This window comes from Callorhinchus milii, unplaced genomic scaffold (assembly GCF_018977255.1).
Source record: "Callorhinchus milii isolate IMCB2004 unplaced genomic scaffold, IMCB_Cmil_1.0 Scaffold22, whole genome shotgun sequence".
Lineage (NCBI taxonomy): Eukaryota > Metazoa > Chordata > Chondrichthyes > Chimaeriformes > Callorhinchidae > Callorhinchus > Callorhinchus milii.
The window spans coordinates 5,250,399-5,264,938 of NW_024704763.1; the positions used below are offsets into that span (position 1 = coordinate 5,250,399).

The window sequence follows — 14,540 nt, forward strand, 5'->3', positions numbered from 1 at the left end:
GCACAGATTTGATGGGCTGGATGGCACTATCTGGGAGAGTTTGTTCACATTTATTCATTAGTCATCGAGAGGAAAGGGGGCAGTGGGAATGTTGGACAGTAAAGAGGGGTGGTGAGCAGGAGGAAAGAGAACAGTTTGAAGCCGTTCAGTTAATACTAGAAGTGCCCAGTTTGAATGTGTGTAACTTACACTATCAGAGTCCTCCAGCATCTTTGCAGATTCTGCCACGTCAGGTGCGTTAGGCACTGTGACTGGCATGGGTGACCTGCTCCTCCCCAGAGTTCCTATTGACGCTGTCTTCACCGAGTGCACCTGAGGGTTTCCTCCTGCAACACAAACACGATCATTAGGTTTAAATCACTCACACTTAGTCTGAGTCAAACACTGACTAACCATCCCTCCACTCCCCATCCCCTTCCTCCAAAAGCCCTGCTCTATCCTTCCCTCTCAGCCCGAAAGCTCCAGTCACCACATTACAGGTATTCTGGTCCTAGTTTAGTTCAGAGATTGTATCCGTGATTCTTCTGCTTTCTGTTGCCTGGTGTGTGTCTTGTGTGCAAGCACTGGGTACTGAAAGTGGATGGATTGAGTTACAATGAAAGGCAAGGATCCACTCTGTGGTGAGTGTGCACTGACCTGGCTGGGATAATAATGGGGTACTGGATGATGCAGTTTCGTAGGTGGTGCTGGTGCTGGCAGGCGGGATGGCAGGCACTGCAAAGCTTTTCAGTGCATGGGATGGGCGCACGTGAGCTGTGGGAACATTTCGGTTGGATTCTTCCTCCTGGGAGGCCGGCATGTAGGACACGGGTGGGATGTCAGGCTCCGTGTGTTCTGCAGCATGGATCTGGGAGCTTGGAGCCGGTGACATGTCACTGCTCGGTGTGTTCCGTACAGATTCTGAAAGGGGAATCCACAAGTGTGAGTTACCTGCTGAAGCTGGGATTGCTCGGCACACCTTGTAATACCGCAGCAACTCATGCAATTACTTGGCAGGTAGATGGATTAGGTCATATAAATGTCATTTATATGGACTTGGCCCTTAAACCCTTTCCTGGATGTTTGGCAGATTATGTTTGTTTGAGGCACAAAAGGTTCTTTTGATAAATGAAACAGGTTAGCACTTCTCTGGGGACAGAATGCACATACTATACCAGACAAAGGGAAACCATCTTATGTGGAACTCTCAGGAGTTTGGTTTGGAGAGTCTTAAGATTGTGAAGCGGGATCACGACATGGGTTACTGAATATGACAGATTCTCGTTGACCCAAAAATAAACAGTGAGTTGAATAAACACCCTGAAACATTTGAGGAGTATCAAAATGAAGCACCAACACACAGCTTGGCCAGATCAAAGATCCCCACCACTGGAAACCAGCATTGAGGATTTTCCAATGCTGAATCTCACTGAAAGAAAGCAACATTTAAACTTTATAAAAGACTTGCAGAAAGAGACAAGACAATCACAAGATTGAAACATGCAATGATTATTTTAAAAGCTTGTTGTCGTGGCACCAGTGGAACTGCTGAAAGAAAAGTATAGCTACACTCCCAGAGTGAGTTGTGTGTATTCTGGTTTAAGGAATCCTGCAATCAATTTAGGTTCTCACATATATTCAGGGTTTCATGATCCCCAGAATTAGCAAGTTCCTAAATACCATTGCTTCTGATGAAATGTTTTTCACACATTGATCCATTCACCCATGTAATGCACATACATAAACACATTAACAATGTTTTAGGGGGTGGGAGTGGGGGGAGATGAGAGAAAATGAAACTCCAAAGGTTTCTCTTCTCTCCCCCTGCCCCCACAACCCAGTGGGTACACACAGACACTCACGACAATCAGAGAATGCAGTGACAGCTCCCGTCTCCCTGTGACACTCAGTGGTTGTGAGGACAGGGCTAAGATCTCACCTGTAGGAGGAGCCCTGTCTACCACCGGCACAGAGGAGCCCAGCAGCCGGCTGTTGATCTGGTGATGAAGGTAACTGCGAGTTGGGGAGTAAAGGCCGGAGTGGTGATGGTGATGAGGGTTGTCAAGTGAATGGATGGGATGAGCACTAATCACAGCTGTGAATGGACATAATACAGAGAGCACTTCACACACTGAACAAACGAGTTACCCCGAACACAGCTTCTTCCCTCCTGCATGCCCCCAAACACACCGACAGTTAAAGGCAGCCTCTCCCGAAACACTGACAGACTGACATGGGCTGTTCCCCTCCACAATGACTGACGATCAGACTGAATATGGCTTCAATTACAGATAGAGGTGAAATCCACCCCTCCCAGAACCCCACGGAGACAAAGACATAACATAAACCACCAATTACACTCAGACACAATGCAGGATTGCAGTGTGATACCCAGATAATTCAACAACAACAAAATTACATTTATAGAGCGCCTTTCTCGTCAGGAGGACATGCCAAGGAGCTCTATAAATGTAATTTTGTTGTATTATCTGGGCATCACAGATAATGTCACAAACACTAGAGTTGGTGCGTTTACACAGTCTTATTCGGTTTGGGTAGATTTGTTTCTGCTCATTTGTTTCTGATCAATATTACTGTAACATACTGTAACATAACACCTGCTCAATATTACTGTAACATAGATAGAAATATACATTTAGCTTTCATTTTGGTTAGTGCATTTGAAATCCATTGCAAAACTTTTCCATGTGAAGCTCTACCTCCCTCCACCTGGGGTGTCCCCTTCCCTAGATATTTAAACAGTCTCCAAAATTATAAACCCAACATTGGAGCTGCGATACAGTGAGTGGTTCAGTGGGCACTAATTCTGTCACCAGTCCCGCTCCTCCCTCGAAGCCCAGAGTGAGTTAAAGGGGGAACAGACGTACGTTGTGGAGGCTGTGCATCAAATGGCATCATCATCTTTGGTCGCATCCCGCGGCGTCCACTCAGTGTAGACCCCTCGTCGAGGTCGTGCGCTGAAAGCACAAACATTCTGTCAGCTCACTCGGGGAATCCCGTCACGTCACATCACAACAACTTGCATTTATACAGTGCCCCTCACCCAGGGCAGTGTCCCAGTCACAGCTACTGATGGGATTTCATCAGCTCACACAGGCTCGGAGGTAACTGGGTTCTTTTTAATTTCAGGTTATGCAATTTCCTGTTTCTCGCTGCTCCCCCTCCTGCACACCCAGCCTTGTTCCCTTTCCTTCCCAGCCACAAAGGGTAGCAATGTCCCAAAGCTGCCCCACTTTCAAACTTTGGAAATTCCTGGTCCCGTCTGCCCGGTGCGGAGGATTATACAACCTTAGATGCAATAATAATACTTGCATTTTATATAAATAACACATAAATAAAACGTCGTTGAGACGTTTTAAAGCGGTTCACAGAATATATTGTCAAATGAATTGACTGCGTATCGTGTGGGTGAAACGAGACAGCCAGTTACACACACACCACTCAGTAACTAGCGGGGAGCAGCAGGGAGTCCTGCAGGTCACTGAACCATGTCAGCGACTGCTTTGAACGTGTGGCTCACGTTCCATTTACTTTACAAACAAGAGTCAAGCGGCATTCACCCAGATAGGAATTCCTTCTCTGGTGCTGCTCCTTCTCCATGGAACCATCCACAGGAGTAATGTCCTGGGAATTGCGGGGAATGGGAGTGTCCGTCATGACCGTGTTGGGATCTGGCGACTTGTCGATAGGTTTCAGCTCCAGCCGTTCGTGGTGAATCCACAAATCAGGGGGTTTGACATCCTTGCAGTTGCCTTTGTACTTGTGAGACCCATTGGCTGACTTGCAGGCTGCATGTTTCCTAAGAAACAGAGAATCAATGAAGTGGGATGAGGAAAGAGTGAGCAATGGAGAGGAATGACACTTTGCACACAAGCGGCTTTTAAAGCAATTCTCTGCCTCACTTTTTTTGCTGTGTGTTGATCCGTCGTGTGCAGATGACGGCGATGATGACCACGATGATGATGGTGAAGACGCCCACAGAAACGATAATGACCAGCATCATGTTGCTGTCCAGGTTGGATGTGGGGCTGCCGTGAGGGCTGTTTCGACCTGTCGGCACATGTGAAACAACAGTTGGGGCTTGTGTGGAGGTCGTAGAAACATGTTCTAGGGGCAGGAAGCTGGAGAGTGCGACTGGTAGCAATAAAGAAAACTAGCCCCAAACCCACCAGAACCACCATCCACCTCCCTTTACTGTCCCTGGAGCGATTCACTGGGTAAAGACCTGGTCCGGGTGCAACACTGAGCCAAACACACCACACTCAATCTCAGGGCAGCAGTTAAGGTATTGATCAGAATTAAGGGAATGCTCAGTAGATGGTGATATTCATAACTATCTCAAATTAAAAACGTCACTTTTTATTGTAGCGATAAAATTACACAAAGAGTTTTTGGAGGAAAACTTGAGGAAAAAGCATAAAACTGAAGAACATTACCACTGGTGGAATGCTTGGGGTCCGGAGGAGACTCGATCACAAAGGAATTTCCTGATTTCCCGGACGTTCCATACTCTGGACAGAGACACGGCATTAGCATTCAACAACAAATTGTATTTACATAGCACCTTTCACATCAGGAGGACGTCCCAAGGTGTATTCAGATTAACTCTATAAATCCAACACACATAATACGTCTACTCAATCCCTACAACACACCAAGAACAGAGGAAGAGCTAGCGAGTGAGCGATGGAGAGAGGGCCCAGAATTAGCAACAAGACATAATTCAAGGTTGAAATGAAAAAAGCTGCTTAACCCTTTGATAAACAGGCCTCGTCATCATTTTAAGGACTGAAAATCAGATTATTTATTCACTGTTGGGAGCACTGATTGATTCTGGATGTAAAACCTCTGATCTAGTGGATGCTGTCAGTAGATCTTTAGCTCGTTTGATTTGTTGCATCCTGTTCTTGTTTGGTTTATTATTGGTGCATCGAGCAGTCTGGAGATCTAGCTCCTTCCAGTTGGGAGGTCACTTGTCTTCCCCTCCACCCCCCCACTCCAAGAGTTGAGCTCAAGATATGGGTCAACTATTGTTGGAGCAAATCACTACCAACATTCCAAAGAGACGTGAAGAGCCAGACAGTTCAAAGGGTTAAATGGCACAAAACAGCAAGTGTTAAACGAGTGCATACAAACTACCAACAGTCACAGGAACACGCATGAACCAAGCTGAGTGGGGTTACCTTGGTCATTAGCCATTTTGTCTGCTGACTCAGCTAACAGATTAGGATACAAGAGAAACATAAAAAAGCAATTCATTGAACGAGAGGAGAGATTAGGTTAATCCAGAATTAAACAGTCACCACTTCACAGCAGCAGAAGAAACATAGCCGCAATCAGTCAGTCACTGAGCTAGAGCTAAGCAACATGCACAGTAACATGCACAGCAAGACCAAGCACACACACAGCCACAGGCAGACAAACAGCGATGGTTACCAGCCCGTCTCAGTGAAGGCTACAAGTACACCCGCCTCACAGAGAAGCTCCAAATGAGAAAAGTAGAAATGCAGAGGAAGAGAGAGTTGGTGAGGCTCAATGGCAATCAGAGGCCACATGGTCACCAGAAGCTGCTATTGAAATCAGACCCTTTCCACAACGGGCAATAATCCAGGCACGTTCTGTATAGAAACTGGCCGTGAATCTCAGCTTCAAGGCTACGTCTGATACACTAAACACTACCAACCATCCTGGCTCACAAAGATACGTTACACATTAAGAGTGAGTGCTGGGGATCTTTTGTCAAGTTCTGCTTTTTTCCCCCCATATCTCTCATCTCAGTCTTCAGTGCCCATCTTCTATCCTTGATGAGTTTGGTTTCGGGTGATGTCCCTCCTCCCCCTGGCGGATTAGGGTTTGTTCGGACACATAGCAGTTAATTGCTGCCCATCTGTAACTGGGCATTACTGTATCATACAGTTGTCACAGAGACTCACGTTTAGGTGTGCGGAACTGCACAAAGTCTGACAAAGGGCCCATCCCCTTGGAGTTACGGGCCTGGATTTTGAAGTAATAGGTGGTGTCCAGAGTCAGGTCCTGGATCTGGTGTGTCAGCCGGTCCCCAACCACTGGCTCCACCACCCAGTCATGGATCTCAGCGCTGATGTCAGTACTGTAGTAGATGATGTAGCCTGAGGCACAAAACATAGCATATAAGCTTCACATCACAGCATCTTGGGACATCCTCCCGATGTGAAACATGCTCTACAATTGTAATTTTGTATGGTGTTGTTCACTCACTCTCAAGACACACCACATTCCGCCCCCCACCCCACATTCTTGTGCACTCATGCCCCTCTCCCCCTCCCATATACACACACTCTTACCTGTTATTCTGCCATTAGCCTCAGAGGGTGGCTGCCAGTTCACGATGATGGTCTTGGGCTTCCCCTCTTTACTCACCACGGTCAGGTCTTTGGGTGGAGAGGTTGGGACTGAGAAACAAAACAACCTCAGCTCATTGCTCTGGCCTCCACACCACAGCATAAATAGTCTGACATTCACTGTACTCTCAGTTACTCAGCTAATCCTAACACCCGACCTCAATCTCTCCCAACCTCGACATAAATCTTGGTCACTCCCAATATTCCCCAGCTCCGACCAGGATTCCAGCAGTGGAGACTCTCAGGCTCTGTAAAAATTGGGCATCAGGAGCGAATGCAGACTCCCAAGATATTTTTGCAGTGTGAATTTCGCTAAACACTGGCAGTGCTGTAAAGCCTAAGCAGAGGGGTGTTGTGGTGTGGGTGGTATAATATGCTGCTGGTGGCCAGGCAGAGCAGTCGTTCCTTGCCGTGCACTAACCTGTCTCGAACGTGGTCCCATGCGCGGTCATACTCCAAGTACTCGTCCTCCGTCCCTTAGTGACTCGCACTGAAAACTCGTACAGCGCGTTTGGTTTCAGGCCCGAGACAATATAGCTCAGCGTTGTGGTGTCCGCCGTCTGCAGAGACACGCAGATTAGTGATCGCACATCAACTCTGCTCACATGTGCTGGCAGTGCTGATTAAACGAGTGTGTAAATGTGACCTTGGTGTTGCTGAGCGAGTGTGTAAATGTTACCCTTTGTGTATAAATTTGCACTTTTAGACTGAGCTGAAATGTCACACCAGCCAAACACAGCCACCCTGCCCTTGAACTTGGTGTTGCCGAGCGAGAGTGTAAACACTGACCTTGAACTTGGTGTTGGCCGGGTAGTTGGTTTTCCAGCGTACGGTGTAGAAGCGAGCATCGATGATCTTCTGGTTTTTGGGCAGTGAGCTGTCAGCCCACGTCACCCGGATAGTGTCGTGGCTAAGCACAGTGGCCTGGACTCCAACCGGTGGCAGCATGGGGCTGGGGTCTGGTACTGGAGTGTATGGATCAAATAAATAAACCTTAGAAGGATCAAAGGGGTCTGAGTGGGAAAATTAAACCAGAAATCATTCGTTGAGAGAAAAATAAATAGGAAAGGGGAAAGTAACGTAAAAAAAACCACGAGACCGAAGTGGAACAATGAAGGTATGAGATGGAGAGAAAAAAAAGAGAGAAGCACAGTTACTAAACACTGCAACATCTGAAGCACCATTTTATCACCAATGCATGCATGTGTAAGATACAGGCTGATCCCTTTGGAACTATATCCCACATTCCCTTTGCCTCGCTCCCTCCCTTGCCTCCTTTAAGGCATGTTTCACCGTGCCTTCGACCACCTTCCTGCCCTCCATTCTCCCCGATCCTGACCCCAGCTCGAGTCTAAATCCCTGACCGTCCAGCGCCATGGGACGTCCTCCTGACGTGAAAGGCACTGTACAGATGTAATCTTGTACTATATTGTAAACGCGCCTGCATTACACATTAATGTGTACCGTTGATCCACATCTGTACCCGTGTACACCCACTGGACATTTTCAGCTCTGAGTTGAGGAAGTGAATTCAGAAGCAACCTGATGACGTGGACGGGATAACCAGCAACCAGTTATTAAGAGCACTCTCTTGTAATGTTTTTTATGGACCCAAATCACCACGCTATAACAGGGTCTGCTTGTACCAGAAAGACCAGATGGCCTCAGCTACTGCACAGGACTCAACAGTCCATAGTCTAACTGTCACACACTCAAACCCACATAGACCTGACAGAGATAATGGTTATGTTTGAAAAGAACTCCCCCTCTCCCCACCCATTTCAACCCACTTCTCCATCAGTAATTCAATCATCATTTGTCCTTCATACTCCTCCTGTATCCCTCACCCTATTGGCTGCCTCCTCCGCAATGCCATTACATGCACTGGAACATCTGGCCACATGTATAGGAGCCCTGACCCATTTCTGAATCACCCTCACACACTCCTCACATCAGACAAACTATCAGAAATGCTCCAGAGCCAGGCCAAGTGCACTCAGGCCTTGAGGGTGGGAGTCAACCTTCCTAAGGGACTGTTACATATCTTTCCCTCCTCGCCTCCCCAGCCTCCTCACCGTCTACCATTACAGCAGAGGAGAACTTTAACATGCTGGATTCATAATCAAGTCTGAGCTGCACTGTCTTTCAAAACAGGTACATAACCTCTACAGGACACAGCAGTATCACTTAGACAAGAAAGTACGAGAAACTGGAGATTTATTTCTGTTACCAGTTAGGGGTCTGGTGGCTGCGCTCTCATACAGTGGGATTCCTTCCCCAACCTTGTTGAACGCCTTCAGTGTGATCACGTAGTGCGAATTGGGCTCTGTAAGGAGAGAGCAGAGAGGAATCTGTCACTCTTCAACAGCACCAGTGCAGCCCTGACTTAAAGGTCACTCAGATGCTTATTAAATGTAAAAATAGCAATATAGAGAGTGAGGGCATCAAAGAAACGTGTAAATGAGCATTGCTGCTGGGACTGAGATTTTGAGAGCTCTTCAGGAGAATGTAATATTTCTTTGCTCTATTAAGAACATAAGAATTGCGAGACAATAGAAGATCAAGATCCATCCAGTTCGCTGTCCACCACCCTGGCAGTCCCCGGAGACTCTGCTGTTGGTTTCCGAGCAACTGCAGAGTTCGAGCCACGTTGCAAGTAGCCATACACGGCAATGGTCAGAGCCCCAAAATCCAGCTTTCCGTGGAGCCCCGTGGTGACAGAATACTACAAATCGCAATATCTTTCTCTCTTGCTCACTCACTCACCCAGCCGTTCGATGGTGTAATAGCGTTGCTTGTAATCCACCCTGATGGTCTCTGCATGGGGGCTGCCAATGCCATAGCCAATCGCATAACCTCGTACAATAATGTTCTGGTTTTCGGGGGGTGTCCAGCTCACCACGATGCTGTTAGTCAGAGGTCGGACATGAAGAGAGCTGGGCACATCCGGGACTCGGGTTTCTGTGAAACAAAATAATCAATAGAAGAACTACACAAAAACCCTTCAACATGGTGACCGGCCGGTGTGTGTTTAATTGGGATCCTTACCATCCAGGTCACTCTCAAACGTTTCAGCTGACAGCCACTCAGAGGAGGGGCCGGTGCCGTTGACTGTAATAGCAGAGACTCGGAAACTGTACTCTGTATTCCTCTCCAATCCTGTAACACAAAGAAAACACAGCCTCATCGTGACTAAAGAGGTAAGGCTCAACTTGTAGATAGGAACATAGATAAGACTTTGGTAGATAGAAACATATGCTAGACAAAAAAAAACAAGGTCCATCCAGTTTGTCTTCCACCATCCTGGCAGTCGCATGCATGCCTGATATTCTGAACTAATTGTACACTGTATCCCAAAATATTATTTCCTTAAACAAATCGATCTAATTTGCATTTGAAAGAATCTAACCACAGTTGGACTACTGGGTAAGTTTTGCATACCCGATCATATGAAAGATATCAAAGCAATAGCAAAGGTGCAGAGTAGGCTCACTAGGATGTTATCAGCGATGAGGGATTTCAGTTAAGATAAACGTGAAAAAATAGGGGATTTTTTACTATGGCTGAGAATGATAAGGAGTCGCCAGATAGAAATTGTCAAGATTACTAAGAATTACGATAGGATAAATAGTACACATAATCCTTGCAGTTTATATGGATATGCAAACACTTGTTGGCCAGGACACTGGAAGAACCTCACTTCTCTTTCTGAATAGTAACATGAGATTTCTAATGCCCACCTGAATAGGGACCTCAGTTTCAACCTCATCTGCGATAATGTAGTGCTGCCCCATCACCAAACAAGCTAACCTTGATCCTGGATCATTCTGCACTGTGGGGCTCAGTTTCACACTGGGTAGTAACATATTGCCAATTATTATCATTATCAATTTTACCTGCGAGCTGTAAAGCAAAGGACAATTTTCATGTTGCAGCCTGAGTTACCCATCAGAAGAGGGCCACAGTGAGCCACAATGAGAATAACAGTCCGCCCTCCTTTGGTTGAGGAGAGTATTTGTAACATTTCCACTAGTAAAAAGATGCAGATTTGCATTCAACTAGAGTAGATTTACTACAGAGGAATTTTGTCCACAACTCTGTACAGATTAGGGTTCCTCTTCAAGGCAAAGAAGGAGGTGGGTACATTCAAAGCAGCAATAGGTGTGGCTGTCATAGAGGATAAAGACGCAGCAAAATTGTTGAATAAATCTTTTGCTTCAGTCTTCGGAATTGGCAGCGTGCAATCATAAACATGTCCCTGAAGCGCTGACACTGGCTGATGGGTGTTTGGGATAACGTCCTATCTGAAGCTTGGGAATTCTCCTGGTGTGCCGACTAAGATTTTCTCCATTACCCAAGTTTAACAAGGTGATTTGATCGCTTAACCGAATGCTGAATGCTTTTATATCTGGTTCAAGCTTCCAGTTCAGCTTCTTGATCAACCACAATACGTGTGAAAACTACATCTCAGGAGCTGACTCATATATGTGACTCACCATCTATTATTTGTGACAGCTGGTTCCCTCCGGTGCTGTCGGTCTCGCCACGGCGACCTCCCTTTTTGTAGCGGATATTGTAACCTGTGATCACTCCGTTATGGGTGCCCGGTGGGGGAGGCTGCCAATGGACCACAATGCTCTAGACAAGAGAAACCAACCAACTGCAATTAATCACCAGAGACATGCAGCACCCTCACCCTCTCTCTCTATACACACTAACCCAAGGGCTTTCAGCGCTTTCACACCACAGACCGTGCTCACCAGAACAGTAACCTGAGAGACTGCAGCTGCTGTGTGAATCAGCCTCGAGTGAGGCAGTGAGGAGACTCAGTGAGGAGATCGAGCTGGTTCTATCTGAAGTCAGTAATAATAACAATAATAAGCCTTGCATTTGATACAGCGCCCTTGTCACGTTTTCAAGACGTCTCAAAGCATTCAAAGTTACTGGCATATCCATACTCAGTGTCCTCAAAGTGCTGTTGCAGCAGGGAATCAGGCCTGCTCTAGCAACTGCAGCTCAAACCAGCTAAGGAAAGGGTTCATAGCTTGAATGTACAATGTGCTGAAGCTGCTGAGATACCTTCACAAGCCTTCCTTACTGTGGTTCTGCTGACTTAAAGAGACTTACCTTGGAATTGCGCACTTCCACTGTGATATTCTGAGGAGCTGCACTGGGCACTAAAACACACAACACACGCTGGTCAGACACAGCACTGAACAGAATGGCATCACCATGTGAAATGTATTCAACAACAGGAGTAGTCCAACCACCCAGCCCAAGAATGTCCTCAGCCCAGTGAGCCAAAGTGACCCCCATCACACATACTAAAGTTTTCAAGTGGGTTTCAAGATGGATAAAGAGGGGTCGAGGCAATGCGTAGGCGCGCGGTATCTGCTCCAGCACCCCACTCACCATCAGAATAGGTTCTGGTGACGATGTCTTCGGTGGAGACGCCGGGCCCGTGCTTGTTGTAAGCCACCACGCGGAAGCTGTACTCCGTGAACTTCTTCAGCCCATTCATGGTGTAGGAAAGGTTTTCAACGTCCACATCCTGTCCAGGATCGACACAGGCACAAAGTGTAATCCTTGCGTTTGATATAGCGCCTTATCACATCTTCGAGACGTCTCAAAGCGCTTTACAGTAAAGTGAATTGACTGTGTTTTTTGGGCAAGACACACAACGCACTGTAGCCCAAGTTACTGAGTGTGAACAATGCAGCAATAATACCCAGGTAGATCTCCACAATCACCTTTCCTACAGTAATCGGGTTAGCAGGGCTCCGCACCCCTCTGAACTGTGCTCCACAGCTCAGCCCTTAAGCCTTTCTGAGCTGGACAGCAGCTGCACAACACTCATACCACCACTCGATGTCACAGTATTATTTCCTTGATTTCAGACCCCATAAAGCTCAGTTCGATTTACTCTGAAGAGCAGGATTAATTTCTCACATTAAAATGGCACACTTAAGCATATTACGTATCCCAGCCGTCACTTGTGCAGGAGTGTGTGGAGGGGCAGCTGTGTTACAAGTAACTCGTGCTATACAGTGTCCTCACCTGCTCGCTCACTGCCCCTTTCTCCATGTAGTACAGCTTGTAGTTCACAACCGGTCCATTGCCGGAGAGCGGTGCCTCCCAGGTGATGGTGATGGAGGTGGGCGAAGTGGTCAGAGCCTGGAGGTTGGGAGCTGGACCTGGAACTTGAACTGAATAACAGAACACAGTGACTTGCAGGTCACAAACAAAGCACAGGATTGAAAAGAGCTTTCCTTCACTTTGGTCATAATCCATTTATTTCCATATTTCAGCACCAACCCCCAGCCCTGCACCGCCCCATCTCCCAGCCCTGCTCCTCAATCCCACATCCTCCAGCTGCCTTCCACGATCCTCTCCATCAGCAAAACACGGAAACCGACAGCACAGTAGGAGACTATTCGACCTATTGTATTAGCTTCTTTGAAGGAGCATATAGAGATACTATCAATCTCCTTCAACACAGCCCCTACCCCATTCCCTGAACCCCCTCAAGGCTTCAGTGTGTGAGAAGGTGATAGGGAAAGGACATTGGTTTACCTTCGGGCTGGGTAGCCACTTTGAATGGGGCCGAGCTCTCTCCTGGACCCTGCTTGTTGTGAGCGATGACTCGGAAGACGTACTTCACTTCTGGCATAAGGTCCTTGATGGTTACCTCCAGATTCCCAGGTCCACTGGTATTTTCCACACGTTCCCTACCAGAGGTTAACAGAAGAGAATGAATCCTTAATCCACTCACCTCCTAGATTACACTCACTACCCTTAGTTGCTAGAGGAACAATCAGATCTTCACCAACATTTACTTGCATTTATATAGTAACCTTCACACAGGACAGAGTCTCGGGAGAGCTGAAATGCTCTCCTGCACATTACTGTTCCTCTTGACGGCCTGTGTGCGTACTCTAATGTTTGCACAAGTAAACATTGGTTTCTACTCGCCCCATCCACAGGAGTCATTGCCTGCTTAATTTTGGTGGCCTACATCATCTAACAGTCAAGGTTCAGTTGGTAGCACTCTCACTTCTGGGTAAAAAGGCTGTGGGCTCAAATCCCAAATCAGAGCTCGAGGTCATAGTCCAGACTGCCTCTACGGTTCATTAAACTAAGGCCCATCTGCCTGTTCAGGTTAAGGAAAACCATGTTAGAGTGCCAGGAAAAAAAAGGGAGTTTGTCCCAGGGTTCCGGTGAATGACCAATAGTTATTTGGGGCCAAGAGAAACTCCCTTCTTTTTGCAAGTAGTGCTTTAACTTCCACCTGACCAGCCAGACACAACCTAGTTTAACATCCCATACGAAACACAACGCCTCCAACAATGCAGTATGCTACCAGTATTGTATTGGAGTGTCAACCTAGACTGGGTCTTGAACCCACAATTTTCTAACTTGGAGGTGAGAGTTCTCACAGGGTGGCACCTAAATGACACAGTTCATCCCAGGGTTACACTTTTGGAATGGCTGACGCATCATTCCCATGTACTTATGATTTGTGTCAGTGGTTGGATCAGTAACAATCCCATTCTGCCACAAACAGTTATAAAGCAGGCGGTACTGGCACTTTAAAACAGGTGCCTGGCCTGGCATGATGCCACCGAGCACTAGCCAAGACCCTGCTTTCCTGGCAGCAGACCATAATCTCTCTGGTGTGTCATGAACCCAAAGGATCGGAGACTAGCTGCAATCAGCAATCCTTTCAATATTGTTCATTAAATATCGGAACAGTTACACTGTGTTTAATGAATGCAAAAGCTTGTGGGTTCAAGCTCCACATCACGCCTTTGAGCTCACAATCTAGCCTGACACCCAAGTGCAGTACTAGAAGAGCGCTGCATTGTTGGAGGTGATGTCCTTCTGATGAGAAGCTGAACTGAGAACGTCTGCAAATTCTGGTGAATATTAACTATCCTACAGTTAGACAATATTCAAAGAGAGAAGAATTTCTCCCGTTGTCTAGGCCAACAATCCTCCAGATTAATTGGTCATTTACCTCACGGTTGCCTTTGGGCTGTAGCAAACTGGTTGCCATGTTTGCTTAGAAATACACTGTCTACCACACTGACAGCAATTCCCTGTGAAGCACCTGGAAACATTTAAACTTTGTAGACAAAATAATACAAGGATTATAAGTAT

At 46.8% G+C, this 14,540-nt stretch overlaps 1 protein-coding gene across 5 annotated transcripts in view; it reads right to left on the reverse strand.

The window, feature by feature from the left end:
* Positions 1–14,540, reverse strand: part of neo1a (neogenin 1a) — a 73,584-nt gene that overhangs the window by 1,541 nt on the left and 57,503 nt on the right. For 2 of the 5 annotated variants that reach the window (XM_007908788.2, XM_007908778.2), the window contains exons 9-27: positions 12,954–13,108; positions 12,438–12,586; positions 11,793–11,931; positions 11,508–11,557; positions 10,877–11,018; positions 9,429–9,539; positions 9,147–9,341; positions 8,611–8,706; positions 7,170–7,393; positions 6,802–6,940; positions 6,324–6,431; positions 5,934–6,128; positions 4,437–4,511; positions 3,903–4,050; positions 3,561–3,799; positions 2,868–2,957; positions 1,919–2,074; positions 637–900; positions 190–326 (exon numbers count right to left, since the gene is read on the reverse strand). In XM_007908788.2, the coding sequence (XP_007906979.2) occupies positions 190–326; positions 637–900; positions 1,919–2,074; positions 2,868–2,957; positions 3,561–3,799; positions 3,903–4,050; positions 4,437–4,511; positions 5,934–6,128; positions 6,324–6,431; positions 6,802–6,940; positions 7,170–7,393; positions 8,611–8,706; positions 9,147–9,341; positions 9,429–9,539; positions 10,877–11,018; positions 11,508–11,557; positions 11,793–11,931; positions 12,438–12,586; positions 12,954–13,108 (2,812 nt within the window). The remainder of the gene's footprint in view (positions 1–189; positions 327–636; positions 901–1,918; positions 2,075–2,867; positions 2,958–3,560; positions 3,800–3,902; positions 4,051–4,436; positions 4,512–5,933; positions 6,129–6,323; positions 6,432–6,801; positions 6,941–7,169; positions 7,394–8,610; positions 8,707–9,146; positions 9,342–9,428; positions 9,540–10,876; positions 11,019–11,507; positions 11,558–11,792; positions 11,932–12,437; positions 12,587–12,953; positions 13,109–14,540) is intronic. The other 3 variants (XM_007908798.2, XM_007908795.2, XM_007908781.2) reach the window with 2 other exon arrangements.